Source organism: Ahaetulla prasina, chromosome 1 (genome assembly GCF_028640845.1).
Source record: "Ahaetulla prasina isolate Xishuangbanna chromosome 1, ASM2864084v1, whole genome shotgun sequence".
Classification (NCBI taxonomy): Eukaryota; Metazoa; Chordata; class Lepidosauria; order Squamata; family Colubridae; genus Ahaetulla; species Ahaetulla prasina.
The window spans coordinates 221071591-221086939 of NC_080539.1; the positions used below are offsets into that span (position 1 = coordinate 221071591).

Genomic DNA, 15349 nt, shown 5'->3' on the forward strand with positions numbered 1-15349 from the left:
AAGGGGTGGAGGCGCGAGGAGCCTCGCCAGGCGGTCCGAGGAAGGCGAGGGTAGAACTGCTGGGGTCGGGCACGGCCAGCAACCTCTTTCCCGCTCGCCGCCTCCTCACCTGTTTCTCGATGGCTGTCACTGCCGCCACGCGTGTCCGACATGGGGAGGTGCGAGGAGCCTCGCCAGGCGGCCCGAGGAAGGCAAGGGTACAACTGCTGGGGTCAGGCACGGCCAGCAGCCTCTTTCCCGCTCGCCTCCTCCTCCGCCCCCTCCCTTCATTATTCCCCGCCCATGGGGAGGAGCCGCGAGCCTCGCAGCGAACCACCGGGCAAGTACCGGGAGGCGGCCGAAAAGGGCCATATTCAATTATACTTTCAGAATTTGCTGCAGGCTGCAGTTGGCCCGCGGGCCGTAGTTTGGACACCCCTGCACTAGATAGATAGAGAGAGAGAGAGGGAGGGAGGGAGGGATGTCTATTCTATAGTTTTCTCCTATAGAATCAACTGCCAGCAAGGCCTATTCTTTCAAACTGTGCCGTTCAAATTCAGCAGCCAAATAGGATTTCCTGCTGAACAGTTCTTGTTCTTGATTATTTTCACTGCAGAAAAGAAAACAGAAAGTAAGAAAAACCTGCGTAGGCTTATCATATCAGGAAAAAATATATATAAAGCAATAAGAATCCTGAATGACAAAGAAAAAACTTGTCTCTAAGCCCTGCCTCTCTCAGTTTTAAAGACAGCCCTAAATCACTGCTCTGCCCCCAAGTCCTTATCCATACCTCAGCATACATTTTGGTGAGGGCTTCAGTTAGATCATTTTAGGAAAGCAGAATACAGTAAAGTATGCCATTAGAAATATATTTAAGGCAGTGGTGAAATCCAATTTTTTTTACTATCGGTTCTGTGGGCGTGGCTTAGTAGGCATGGTGTGGCTTGGTGGGTGTGTCTTGGTAGATGTGGCAGGGGAAGGATACTGCAAAATCCCCATTCCCACCCCATTCTGGGGCCAGCCAGACGTGGTATTTGCTGGTTCTCCAAACTGCTCAAAATTTCCGCTACTGGTTCTCCAGAACTTGTCAGAACCTGCTGGATTTCACCCCTGCCTGCCACACACCATTTGAGGTGAAATTCTTATTCAGGATTGCCAATTCCTGGTGCGGTAGTTCAAAGCCTGGCCCTTTTTCCATGGAGTCATTTATAATCCTATGTCTGGATGTTCAGCGATCCATTTGGCTTCCCATTGGGAATCTATGTTAAAGTAGTTGGGCAGCTGTTGTGAAAGTGCCAATGGGGGCTTTCTGGATTTGAGTCTCCCAGCTGATAAATGAGGAAGGTTGGCAGTGCACTGGTTGGAATGAGTTATTGACTATAGTTATTGACACAGGTTTCCTGCGTGAGCAGGGGGTTGGACTAGATCAGGGGTCTCCAACCTTGGTCCCTTTAAGACTTGTGAACTTCAACTCCCAGAGTCCCTCAGCCAGCAAAGCTGGCCGAGGAACTCTGGGAGTTGAAGTCCACAAGTCTTAAAGGGACCAAGGTTGGAGACCCCTGCTCTATTGCAAGATGTATCTGCATTTTCTATGGGGAGGAATTTTAACTCAGTGGTAGAGAACCAAAGAACTAATATGGTATTTAATATATTTCCATACAAGGCCACAACTCTGAATACTGATCTAAATGTACTAATGTTCTGCTTCAATATAAAAAAGTGATTCTTTTTTATAAGAAATATTTGCTATATTAAGTACTTGTTTTAATTTCAAGACATCACAAATCATACTTAAACTAATGTTTGCATATAGGTTTTCACTGGGATCTTCACTGCAGAGATGATCCTCAAAATAATTGCCATGGATCCTTATTATTATTTCCAAGAAGGCTGGAATATTTTTGATGGCATCATAGTCAGCCTGAGTTTGATGGAGTTGGGTCTTGCAAATGTGGAAGGATTGTCTGTTCTAAGATCCTTCAGACTGGTAAATACATCAAAAAATATAATACTGTTTTTACCTAATTCCATGCCTTTATATTCACAAACAATATCAGTATAGTCATGATGACCTGTAAAACTCTTGAATGTTTTTCTTTATACTATTGTTTTAAAAATTAGTTTGTAAAGCTTACAATGAACTTGATCAACTGAATTTAAGGATGCTAAATGAATTTCTAATCTAGGCTGGGTACAGTATAGTCCTGGAAACCATGCACTATACCATATTCCAGGGACTGAAAAAAACTTATAATGTCCCTTAAAACATCAAAAAGTGGCCTTACAACCATTAATAATAAAAAGGGAAATCTGAAACAGCCATTATTCAAACAAAGGGTGTTTTCATAGTTCACAATTATTAATATTACAGTTTTAGAACTTAGATAATGTTCAGAGTAGCTCAAAACAATGTTAGAAGAACGCAAATGTTTTTGAAAAGTATAATTTTAATTTCTGTATCTTGAAAAAATAAGAAACTGAACAAAATTCTCAATTTATGAACTTTAGAAACAATGGCTGAGATCAACTGATCAATATCTCCATAAACTTATTTGAGTACAGTTTATACTACTGTGCAAATGCCACACACAAAGCCTTAAAAATAAGACATAACGTGAGAACTATGTTCACTGTTTAAGTGTAAATTAAAATATGTTTCTAAATATTGCTCTCAGATTTCAAGAAAGGTCTTACTGACCTTTAGCTTATACTGTATGTCATCAAATGTATTTAAGTAGGAAACAGGCACTTCTAGTAGTAAGAGCACCGGAGTATACCTACGTTTGGCCAATGGATTGATTACCATTAGTAATGTGAATATCTCCCATTGAGTACTGTACTGTAGCGAAGGAAGATTTTGCTGGAGGTTTTTGTTGTTTTGAATTTTCCCCAGGAACAGTAGCATGGCTGTTTGGGAATAAAGAAGGAATTTAAGCCAATTCCAGAATTATGGAGCATCATTTCCTAAGATGCAACAAGGAATTGAATGTATGGTGATTTCTAGATGACATAATAAGAGAGAAAATAGTGCATTTTGTTTTATTTTAAATGAGTTCAAAGACGTGTTCAATTCCTTACCTAAGTCCTTTTCCTGATCTTCAGTCTCCATTTCAGAATTATTCCAGTTATTGTTTCTTGGTTCATACTTGTACTTTAATCCTATTCCTTTTTCTCTAAATGTTTGCCTGTGTTTTCTTTATTGTGTGTTTTAATAAACTGTTTAATAAACTAAATACTGTTTTGAATCTTGGGTGACACTTTAAAAATATTGGGCTTAAATAGTTCTCTCACTTTGGGAGTGAGGACTTTACAAAGCAGCATGGTTCTTTCTTCCTCTAATATTTCTTTTTCTAAATTGTGATGTAAAACAGGAGTACCCAACCCCCAGTCCATGGACTAGCACTGGTCCGCGGCATCCCAGCAACTGGGCCACGCAAACAAATGAAGCCCCATTCGCGGGATGCAACAGCATGCAAAACCATGCCCCCTCTGGTCTGCCAAAAAAACCTCTCTCCACGGAACCGGTCCCTGGTGTCCCAAGGGTTGGGGGCCGCCGGTGTAAAAGATACCACCAAATAATTTTGAATATTAATAATTGTATTTCTTTACCACTGCTTTTCAGCTTCGTGTTTTCAAATTAGCAAAATCCTGGCCAACGTTAAATATGCTGATCAAAATTATTGGCAACTCTGTTGGTGCTTTGGGAAATCTGACTTTGGTCCTGGCCATCATTGTCTTCATTTTTGCTGTGGTTGGTATGCAGCTCTTTGGTAAAAGCTACAAAGAATGTGTGTGCAAGATCGCAGAAGACTGTGAACTCCCTCGCTGGCACATGAATGATTTTTTCCACTCTTTCTTGATCGTGTTCCGAGTTCTTTGCGGAGAATGGATAGAAACCATGTGGGACTGTATGGAGGTGGCAGGTCAAACCATGTGCCTTATTGTTTTCATGTTGGTCATGGTGATTGGAAATTTAGTGGTGAGTGCTCTGCTTTTTTATGTCCAATACAGTAACTGTGTGTTATCAATAGAAAAGTCACTAGGCTAAAGATTGGTTTAATTTCTTCTTAGGATTTACACAAAACCTCTCGATGTGAATGCATTTAGCATAATTGATTATTGAAAGCATAAATTAGCCCCTGGGAGAAAGTGGACTTTTCTCTGCGGTATGCAAAAACATGGAAGGAAGAGAATCAGAACTGGGTGCTCACATTTCAGTGCTCTCTTCAAGTTGTTCTTCCAAAATTAAAAAAAGTATTGACCCAATGCAGTCTGACTTTACTAAATACACCGTTGTCCTGCATCAGAGCAAAACATGTAGGCAGCAGTTTAGAAGAAATATTTTATGATGGTAAACTTTAAATTGTGTCAGCATGCACACACACACACACACACACACACACACCAGCAAGAGTTAAATGATTGAGTTAGGAAGGGAACGCAACAATCCAAATTTCTGAAATCCGCAATATATTCATACATTGCAGTATTTATTGGGAATACTTCAGGGGTGAAATGCTACCGGTTTGCTCTAGTTCAGGTGAACTGGTAGTGATAAAAACTACCTGTTCGGGTAAACTGATGGTAAAAAAGAAGAAGCTACTGGTTCGTCTGAACCGGTATTTCCGACGATCAGCTGTTGCCACGTGATTTATATTCGCTAGAAAGTAGGAAATCACAGCTGTACCCCCACCTCACTGTTCTACTTACCTAGTAAAGTCTTTTTCTGTGGGAAGCACGCGTTTGGCACGCACTGCGCATGTGCTGCGCATGTGTGCACAGAGTGTTTTTGGTGTGTGCTTCATATGTGTTTGCAGCATGCTTTTGATGGGCACTGTGCATGTGCACATGCAATGTGCATGTTTGGCATGCAGCATGCATGGGCGGGCAGCGAACCAGTGGTGATCCGAGGAGGATTTCACCACTGGACCATTTCTGCTATTACCTACAGTAGGGGTCTCCAACCTTAGCAACTGTAAGACTTGTGGACTTCAACTCCCAGAATCCCTCAGCCAGGAATTCTGGGAGTTGAAGTCCACAAGTCTTAAAGTTGCCAAGGTTGCAGACCCCTGACCTATAGTATAGTGCAATATTCATTACTTATGAAAGCTTCCTAAGCAGTAGCCTAGTTGAAGAGTCTATTAATTTGTTAACTATTTTAAAATTAAGGATGAACATAAGGCAGGAACATAGGCTTTCATCCTCCATTTATCAGTTGACTTTAATTATGTACATATTTAACTTTGTGAATACTTCATATAAGTACAGGTAGTCCTCGACCACAATTGAGCCCAAAATTTCTGTTGCTAATGAGACATTTGTTAAGTGAGTTTTGCCCCATTTTACAACCTTTCTTGCCACAGTTGTTAAGTGAATTACTGCATTTGTTAATTTATTAACAAGGTTATTAAGTGAATCGAACTTCCCCATTGACTTTGCTTGTCAGAAGTTTGCAAAAGGTGATCACATAATATCAGGATACTGCAACTGTCATACATATGAGTCAGTTGCCAAGCATCCGAATTTTGATCATGTGACCATGGAGATGCTGCAAGGGTCGTAAGTTCTTTCAGCACTATTGTAGCTTCGAACGGTCACTAAATGAACTGTTGTAAGTCGAGGACTACCTGTAGCTCACACTTTTTTCACATTTGCTTGATTTAGCTTTCAAATATGCTGGCTGACTGACCACAGGAGTTTTGTTTGAATGATCTCCTAAAAAGTATTCCATATAGCAAAAGAAGCAAGCCATCACACAGTATGAAAACAACTTGTCTCATTAAGAGCCAGAAAGAGCTAAACGATCAAAAGGGAACTCTTTACTATATGACAGCAGTTCCTTTTTTTCTGGTTGCTTGAAAACTTTGTTTAAAAAAAATGACTGGCCTATATAAGATTTTACATATTTAGAGAAATTGGGGAAAAAAACATAGGTAAGAATGAAACTGCTTTGTTTGATTAGTTCAAACCTGGTTGCATAAGGACCAACTGGATCTCTTATAGTATTATATTAATAGTATTAATAAAAGAATAGACAAATCAATATAGAATAGGAATGCCTAGTCTGGTGTACTGCAGACTGAGGTAATGAGAGGGCCTCAGAATGGAATGTACTGATTAAGAGGTGTCATATTTTTAATGTTTTCCAGGTTAAAACTAACACAACAAAACCCTGTTCTATGTATAAACCACCCAAAGTGATTGGGAATTGGACAGCATATGAATTTAATGTTCTTATTAAAAATATTATAATTTATAGCAGAAAGCAAGGAGACCAGAACTTTTGCTTCTGGTGTTCTATTTTTTAACACACCGAAAATCGGTGTGTATGTTTCATTTATTTCTTTTATGAAGTTTTGAAGTGTTTCTAAGAATTAGGATAAATGACACAGTTCACTCCATCTCTGATTTCTGCTAACAATGAAGGTAAGAGCGGTCCTTTGGGATGGTGCTGATGAATACATTTAAACAGAGCAGACAATGGAGATCTGGAATTGACGTGGCTCATGTTATTCTGTATCTCACCTCTGTTTTTCTGAATATAATGTACTGATGGACTGATATATAATATAATATAATATATAATATAATATAATATTTATATATAATATAATATAATACAATATAATGTACTGATGGACTGATGGACCTCTCAGACCACTGTTCATTCTTGCTGATGAATACAGTATAGAAGACTAGGGAAGAATATTTGAACCCCTTTCATAAGCAAGGTTCCTTTTCCATGGTTGTCATTTTTTCTTGCTATAAATCTTACTTTTATATATTAAAAAAACTTATCTGCTTCTGATGCTTTCCTTCTTTGTCTTTTAGGTATTAAACCTGTTTCTAGCCTTGCTCCTGAGCTCCTTCAGTTCAGACAATCTTGCTGCTACTGATGATGATAATGAGACGAACAATCTCCAGATTGCTGTGGCAAGGATTCAGAAGGGAATAGATTACATTAAAAAAAAATTGGGAGAAATTGTCCAAAAAAGCACAGTTAGAAAGCAGAAAGCTATAGATGATATCAAAGTCCTTGAAGAACTAAACCACAAGAAAGATGTCTACATTTCCAACCATACCATGATTGAAATAACTAAGGATGTTAATTATCTGAGAGATGGAAATGGAACGACCAGTGGTTTAGGAACAGGCAGCAGTGTGGAAAAATATATTGTTGATGAAAATGATTATATGTCATTTATAAACAATCCAGGCCTTACTGTAACTGTACCAATTGCAATTGGAGAATCAGATTTTGAAAATGTAAACACAGAAGAATTTAGCAGTGAATCTGACCTGGAAGGAAGCAAAGAGGTAGGCCTTCTTATATTTATAATATAATATAATATAATATAATATAATATAATATAATATAATATAATATAATATAATATAATATAATATAATATAATATTATATATATATTTATATATATATATATATATATATATATATATATATATATATATATATATATATATATATATATATATATATTATATTATATTTTATATATATAAAATATTATAATTTATAGCAGAAAGCAAGGAGACCAGAACTATCGCCAAAACTGAGCACTTTAACAACAGAATAATCAGAGAAGCCATTGAGATAGTTCTGGTCTTTTTAAAGTCAATATCATGTCCTGTGACTTTAAAGTGTTGGACCAGGGAAGAAGTTGGTTCCTCTTTTCTGACTGAGTTCTTGTGTTCTTCAATGCGTGCACTTATTCTTCTGTTGATGCACGCATTGAAGAACACAAGAACTCATTCAAAAAAGAGGAACCAACTTCTTCCCTGGTCCAACACTTTAAAGTCACAGGACATGATATTGACTTTAAAAAGACCAGAACTATCGCCAAAACTGAGCACTTTAACAACAGAATAATCAGAGAAGCCATTGAGATAGAAAAACGCCCACACAGCATGAACAAACGAGATGACACCTCCCGCCTACCAGCCATTTGGAAACCCGCCCTTATTGACAAACGAGTCCCTAACACGAGGAATGACACCAGACCCACACTCACAAGGTCCACACAGGATGTCACCACCGCACATCCACCCAGAAAGCAGACCCAAACCCACACTGATCATAAAGCACGACCAAGGACCAGAAGCCAGACCGCAGCTGCAACATTAGCCATTTCAAACCCCTCCAATCCATTCATGCAGCAGACTGACACCCACTATGAAGATGTAGCACGACCACAAAGCCAAACAACAGCTATGCAGCTCACCAGCTCAAATCCCCTGCAGCACAGACTAGACTGAGCACAACCAAGCCCCCACCAACACAGGACACCCCCCAGCCAATCAGAGCACAGAAAAAACCCCATCCAATCAGAGCACAGCCAAGCTCCCACCCAATCAGTTCAAACCCCCACTAGCAGTTAAAAGGAAGAAACAGCTGCGATCACACATTGCTCCCAGAAGCACGAAGCTGAAGCCTGAAGATGACGAATGAGACTTCGTCGAAACGTCGCCAAGACACTTCCAATTTTACACGGGAGAAAACCCGAACAACCAAAGACCTATATACAAACACCCGTGAAAACCTCAGAAAACAAATATATATATATATATATATATATATAAAATATTAAGCAGAAAAATAGTGACACAAAAATATTTTAATTGTGTTATGTTGAATTATTCTTATTTTTGACATAATTTAAAAGGTTAACCTAGTTGTCTTTTTAAATAAAACCTAATCATTTTTTAAAAAATAATGATGAATTCATTTGTTGTTATAAATTGGTATTTAATTTATAATGCTGGTGTTTGTTTTGTTCTGTGTAATATGGAACCAGATTGGTGTAGTGATTATAGGCCAGGAACTGGGAGATAGTGCATTCTAGTCTCATCTTGAGTACAATCTATTTGAATGACTCTGAGCCAGTCGTTCTCTCTCAGACCTAGAAAGACAGCAAGGACAAACCATTTCTGAAAACGTTGGCATGAAAGCTGCATGGACTTATCTAGGCAGTCTTAAGGAGTCAAAACTGATTTGAAGGCACAAAAACAAACAATTAGATGAATAAGAAGAGATTAGATTGTATCTAGGCCATTAAGCCACCCCTGTAATTTGTATTAAAGCAGGGATGTCAAACTCGCATCGTCACGTTGTCATGTATCACAACTTTTCTTCCTTTGCTAAAACGGGTGGGCATGGCCGGCACATGACGCATTGGGCTCATGGGCTGTGAGTTTGGACCCCTGTATTAAAGCAACCATGATAGCTTGCTGGCTACTCTGATTGAGCAGAGTTATGGAAAGAGAACTATTGTGAGAGATATTCTTGACCACAGGTTTGGAATTTTTTTTGCTGATTTTTTTTCACAAACACAACAAGGTCTCCCTTATTTTACTTAGCAGTAGAGATAACCTACAGCTATGGCCTAAGAGATTAACTAGGTTCTTTTTGAACTAGTCTTCCTTTTATCTTAGCGTTCATTAATAGGCCATCTCTCTATGGTGCATGCCATTTGGCTGCTCTGATTTTTAGATGTTTAGCAATGAGGCCTGAGCTGTTCTTTCCTTTCTTCGATGAGCCAGGATTTGTATATCCATTTGAAAGACTGCATTCCCCTTCACCTTAGATTTTCCAATACACTTCTGCTTGTCTCCTTATGTAGAGATTACATTATAGTATAATGTTCCTTCCTAGGGCAGTGATGGCTAACCTTTTTGCCATCGCGTGCCAGGAGGGGGGGCAGGAGGGTCGCGCGTACGTGTGTGACCACACCCATAATTCTATGTGTCTCACCCCCGCGCATGCGCGCGTGCAACCCCTCCCCCACTTCCCCCGCTCCTGGCATGTGATGGCCCAGTAGGCTCGTTTTTCTCTCTCACCTGGCTCCAGACGTGTCTGGTGTGTGTGTGTGTGTGTGTGTGTGTGTGAAAACGGCCTTCCCCATCTCCCCGGAGGTCAAAAATGGCCTGTTTGCTAACTTCCAGGAAGGCCCGTTTTTTGCTGTCCCCAGCCTCCAGGGCCTCTCTAGGAATCTGGGGAGGGCGAAAATGGCCTCCCCCCCCCGGAGGTCCTCCGGATGCCAGAAACGGCCTGCTTGCCAACTTCTGGTGGGACCTGAGCTGAGTTCACGTGCTCACTGATATGGCTATGCGTGCCACCTGTGGCATACGTGCCACAGGTTCGCCATCACGGTCCTGGGGTGTTATTCTGGAGAACCCTCAGCCATGCTAGAAAAGAAGATATGTATTATTGGGGATGGGGGGAGAGAGTAAAAGCACATTAGCCGTTTTCATTCATTCTTAATATTTTTAGTTTTAGTTAAAACTGTATTATCAAAGATTCAAGAAATCAAGAATTCAGATTCTTTAGCATTTTTTCAATTTACCCTCCATTTTCTTGTGTATTTTACCCTCCTGCAAAAATGGTTGAGAAAAAACCAAGCAATATTTGGGATTTGAGGAAACTGTTGACTTAGTTTCATTATTTACTCGAAAAGGTTCCATATATATTCCAGGCCTATATGCATGTTTCAAAAATTGAGTCCTTCGGGAGATAGGGCGGTATATAAATATGAATAATAAATAAATAAATAAATAAAAATCGTTTGGAAGAAATGCTTCAGATCTAAATACCTCAAACTTTCAGGTTTCACTTCCCAGCCAATGCAATGAGGAAAGAACAGTATATATGTTTGGATCAGACTTGTATTTGAATATTTCTGGAATTTTTTTGTGGGGGGGGGCGGCTCAGAGGGTAATTTTCTACATTTTTCTAACCTCGGTAAGAATTATTGTGATTTTTCCTAAATCATACGAACTATTTTAGAGAGTAAAGTAGAAGCCAGAAGAGCAGGGAAGAATTGAGTGAACATCTCTGCAGAACAATGCAGTCAGTAGCATGAGTGTGAGGAATACAAGAAACAAGGAGTACCCAGTAAAAATAAAATGACAATAAAGTATAAACATTTGGTTACTAACAATCCATTTCTTTGAAAGTGAGGGCTAATAAGCCAAATTCCAAGCATGTTTTCTTAGAAGTAAGTACAGTTAATCTTCGATTTACAACAGTTCATTTAGTGACTGTTCAAAATTACAAAGGGACTGAAAAAGGTGATTTATGACTGTTTTTCACAGTTACGACCTTTCCAATAGCCCCATGATCATGTGACCAAAATTCAAACAATTTGCAACTGGTTCATATTTATGACCGTTGCTGTGTCCCAAAGGTCACGTGATCCCCTTTTGCAACCTTCTGTCAAGCAAAGTCAATGGGGAAACAATCGGATTACTAACTTATCAACTGCAGCGATTCACTTAGCAACCATAGCAAGCAAGATCATACAATGGGGCAAAACTCACTTAACAAATGTGTCACTTAACAACAGAAATTTTGGCCTCAATTGTGTTCGTAACTTGAGGCCTTATTTTAGCACATACAGTAAACACTGTGCAAGGCCAGCTTTTTCACTGAACTGGATGAAAGAAAGAATTTATGGATTTGCAAGGAAAGAGAAAAGTGTTCAATCCTCTTTTTATTTGCTTATAGTTAAAGAAATATTTTCATCTTGAAGATTGTCATTGTCTTACATTTCTGTTAAAGTTCCAAACTGGGAATGACAAGAGTTTTAAGGGATTTTACATGTTTCCCTTCTAAAAGGTCCTATACTTTTTCCTCAAAGAAAATACATTCTTGTTATATTTTTCTCTGGTTCATGTATTAATTTAGTGGTTCTGCTAATTATGAAGAGTAGTAAAACACTAAGGGAAGCTTCATTATAGAAACCGAAGTGAAGGAATAAACTTAATTTTTGAACAATTTCTTATAAAATTTAAAATAATTTCCGTGGTAGCCCATTAGAATATCCCCTGGTAAGAGAGATGTGAAGAAAGGAAAGAAAAGACATTTCTGAAGATGTGTCTGTTTTTTGTGGCAGTGGAATAATTTAGTTCTAGAGATAGATATAGTCAGAAGTGGGCTGATGCCGGTTCAAACCGGTTTGGGCAAACCAGTAGTTAAGATTCTGTGCAGTTCGGTGAACTGGCAAATCCCACCACTGGCTGGCCTCGCCCCTGCTCATTTTTCAGCCTGTTTTCCGGGCTGTTTTCCTGGCATTTTGGGGGGGGCATTTTTGGCTATTTTCGGGCCAAAAACGGCCTGAAAATGGCCCCAAAACCAGACTGAAAATGGCCCAAAAGCCAGACTGAAAACAACCAAAAAATAGACCAAAAAACAGGGCCAGCCAGTGGTGGGATTAGCCCCAACTGGTGTTTTGGGGGGGCATTTTTGCCTATTTTCTGGCCAAAAAATGCCCCCGAAACCATCCTGGAAATGGCCTCAAAATGGCCCCAAAAACAGCCTGAAAATCACCCCCAAAATAGTCTGAAAACAGCCAAAAATATGGCCAAAAATAGGCCGAAAAACAGGTCCAGCCAGTGGTGGGATTAGCCTCAACTGGCTGAATCCTACCTCTGTCTTTGAGGTGAGTGACTGGGAGGCGGGTCTGGGTGTGATGAGTGACATCACCCACCCAGTCACATGACCAACCGGCCACGCCTACCCAGCCAGAAAACCACTTGTTATGTTATTCAAGTCCCACCCCTGGATATAGTTCAGTTTTGTTCTGAATAATCACTTGCTATTTAGATTCTACTTTGAAGAATTATTTAGATTACATTTCAGTAATTTCCCTGTTACACAACCTTTTCCTGGCACCACCATTATTGATGCCCTACTAGAACTGTAGAACAAAGAAGGAGCAAAGGAAATTCTTTTGAATCCTCCAGATTCAATCAGGAGAAGACAGTCTGGTTTGTTGACTGTGGCCACAACGGGTCCTTCCCAATGAATGGTCCCCAGCAGTTCCTGGTTCTGGTGGTGAGCCGAGTTCTTTTTCTTCAGAGTGGATGAGGCCAAGCCAAAGACCACTGTCCTACTTTAGAGTGGAGGAAGCATACGGTTGAGGAAGGTTTCCTCATTGCTGAAGGATTATTAATGAATTGGGAGCATCTCATCATTAGCAGACAAACAAACAAACAAACAAATAAAAGCAGTTATGTGACATAACCCCAGTGATAAAGTATTACTGGTTCATCATGCTTTATTTTATTCCAATAATATTGATGCCTTTGCCAACCCAGTTGTCTACAGAACAGTTGGGCTACAGCAAAACCCAGCAAGTCTTTTGGAGATGATGGAACTTGTAATCTAGAATGTCTGTAAGCCACCAGTTTGGAGAAAGCTGATTTAAAATGTAATTAGGGCCACGAACATTCAATCTCTCTTTTTCTTAGCTCTATGATTACACCTTTAGGTTCCCCTCCTCCTTTTCTGTTTAACTTTTCTGAAAACGCTTCAAAGCCAGAGCAAAAGTTGTGAGGTACTGTGTCATGAACTTCATTGCCTGCCCTTCTTACTTCTCACAGGGGTAAAATCAAGCTGGAGCAATCAAGAACGCAGCTCTGTTGCTTTTTAACCAGGTAGATTTAACCTATCACACCTCCTAACAGGTTATCTAAGCAAGCTATACATAATCAGTTTCTGGATATTGACTGGCCTGCATGCTATATTGAGCTGTGTTTCCTTCCTTATTCATTGCAAGATAGTTCAGACATACAGCTACTCTCCGCTGAGTCTCATGACTCACCCATCACAGCATGGTCAGGCAAGATTGGCAACCTTTACATACATTTCGATCCCGCTAACGATTTCTCTAGATTACGTTTTAGTATCAACTCTTTTGAACAGCTACTGCATGATTTAGAGGTGTTGCAAAGTAAATTAAATTGATGAGAATGTTAACTCCTTCAAAGGTCAAGGGGGAAAAAAAACAGAGCATGCATCGTTTTTAAATTAATGAAAACAACCCCTTTTTGATTCAGCCCTTATAAATGTGTTGTGTAATTATTTATACAATTAACACAGGTGGACTTTGGAGAGACAATTTCAAATTACTACTTTTATTGTATTCTGTTTGCTTACTCATTTTTTCTAATTTCAAGGTATTTTCATACAGCAAGCCTTCCTACTTCTAATATTTTTTTTTTGCAGTATTTGTCTGAGTATTTTGGATTTTCATGTATGATATCAACTGGTGCGCATTTTACACAGAAAATTAAAAAAATGTTTCACTGTTTTATGAAACTGTTGCTTAGAACAAAGATATGAATTTATGAATTAACCTTAGCATTGATTTGTTGGTAGAGTGCAATAAGTAGCAAGCAGTGCAATATTTTATAATTTAAAAATTCCAATTATATTTCTTTTCTTCTGCTAAAGAAGCAATACAGGTAGTGGCTGAGTGACATTTACTGTTTCGCCTAAGATATTTTTTATTGCTAAAAAAAGATTATAATATATTGTTCAGTTCAGTTTGGCAGTGTCCATTGCTAGGGAAACAGATGTTTCTATCCTAGTTGTTTTTCTGAATACCATGTTTTTAACATTAAAGAAATAAAAGTTATTTTAAGAAAGCAGTAGTTATGAGCTATTGCATAAGTACAAACATTCACAACTATTGACAAATAATTTACTGGTCTAAAAGGAGAACTTAAATTATTCGGAATTTACTTTAAAACCTACTTACGTGATTCAGTAATAAACAGCTCATACTATCAAAATACCCCTGAATATGACAAGCTTCTACCAGTCTGAGACTATTGTGTATACTCTGCTCTTCACATTTTGAGCTAGACCAATTTCATCTGTTACAAGATTTTCCATGGTGCTTTTTCATTCTCTGGCTATATTTCCCAGTTTACAACTGGTCCTTCCTTTGAAAGTTTCCCTCTGTGTACCATTAAGAGAGACAAAACACATAATGGTTATATAGTGAGTTTTAAGAGATGCTTTAGAACAGAGCAAGAAAATTGCTTTTGTAATGTCTAGATTTGAACAGAACAGGCAAACTCAAGAAAGTTATTAACTCTTGTTTTCACTGAAAGTGCTAGTCTCAATTTTCAATAGATTCAGTGGCTAGGGTTGCTTTTTTTGTAGCCTTGTTATATACATATTATATGCAGGCTAGTAATTAAGTGCTTGACTTGCTTCAGAGGCAGGAAACAATATTTAATAAAAAGTGAGAAACTTTGTCTTGCTAAGAAATCAATTCAAAATCTTAAAAATTGTCAGAGACGTGGCTGAAATGCGAAGAACAAGGGTAACTGTTTCCTGCAGGTTTGTCAAGTCATAAAGCAATTTAGAATACTCAAATGGTACGAGATGACTTATTCCTCATAATTTATAATGGCTGAATCCCTTTGTTTATTTGAATGTCATTTGACTCATGAAGTGGTTTGTAAAGCTTTAACATTTGTAAAATAACCTGCTCCTGCTCCCATTGAAGTAACATAAAGCAAAAATAAAGTGAGAGCAAGACTGGGTCCAAAGTGAATGC

The 15349-nt window shown here is 38.8% G+C and overlaps 1 protein-coding gene across 1 annotated transcript in view; it reads left to right on the top strand.

Moving 5' to 3' along the window:
* Nucleotides 1–15349, top strand: part of LOC131202485 (sodium channel protein type 3 subunit alpha-like) — a 78277-nt gene that overhangs the window by 36817 nt on the left and 26111 nt on the right. The window contains 3 exon segments of the mRNA XM_058191521.1: nt 1793–1966; nt 3602–3958; nt 6811–7296. Of these exon segments, the coding sequence (XP_058047504.1) occupies nt 1793–1966; nt 3602–3958; nt 6811–7296 (1017 nt within the window).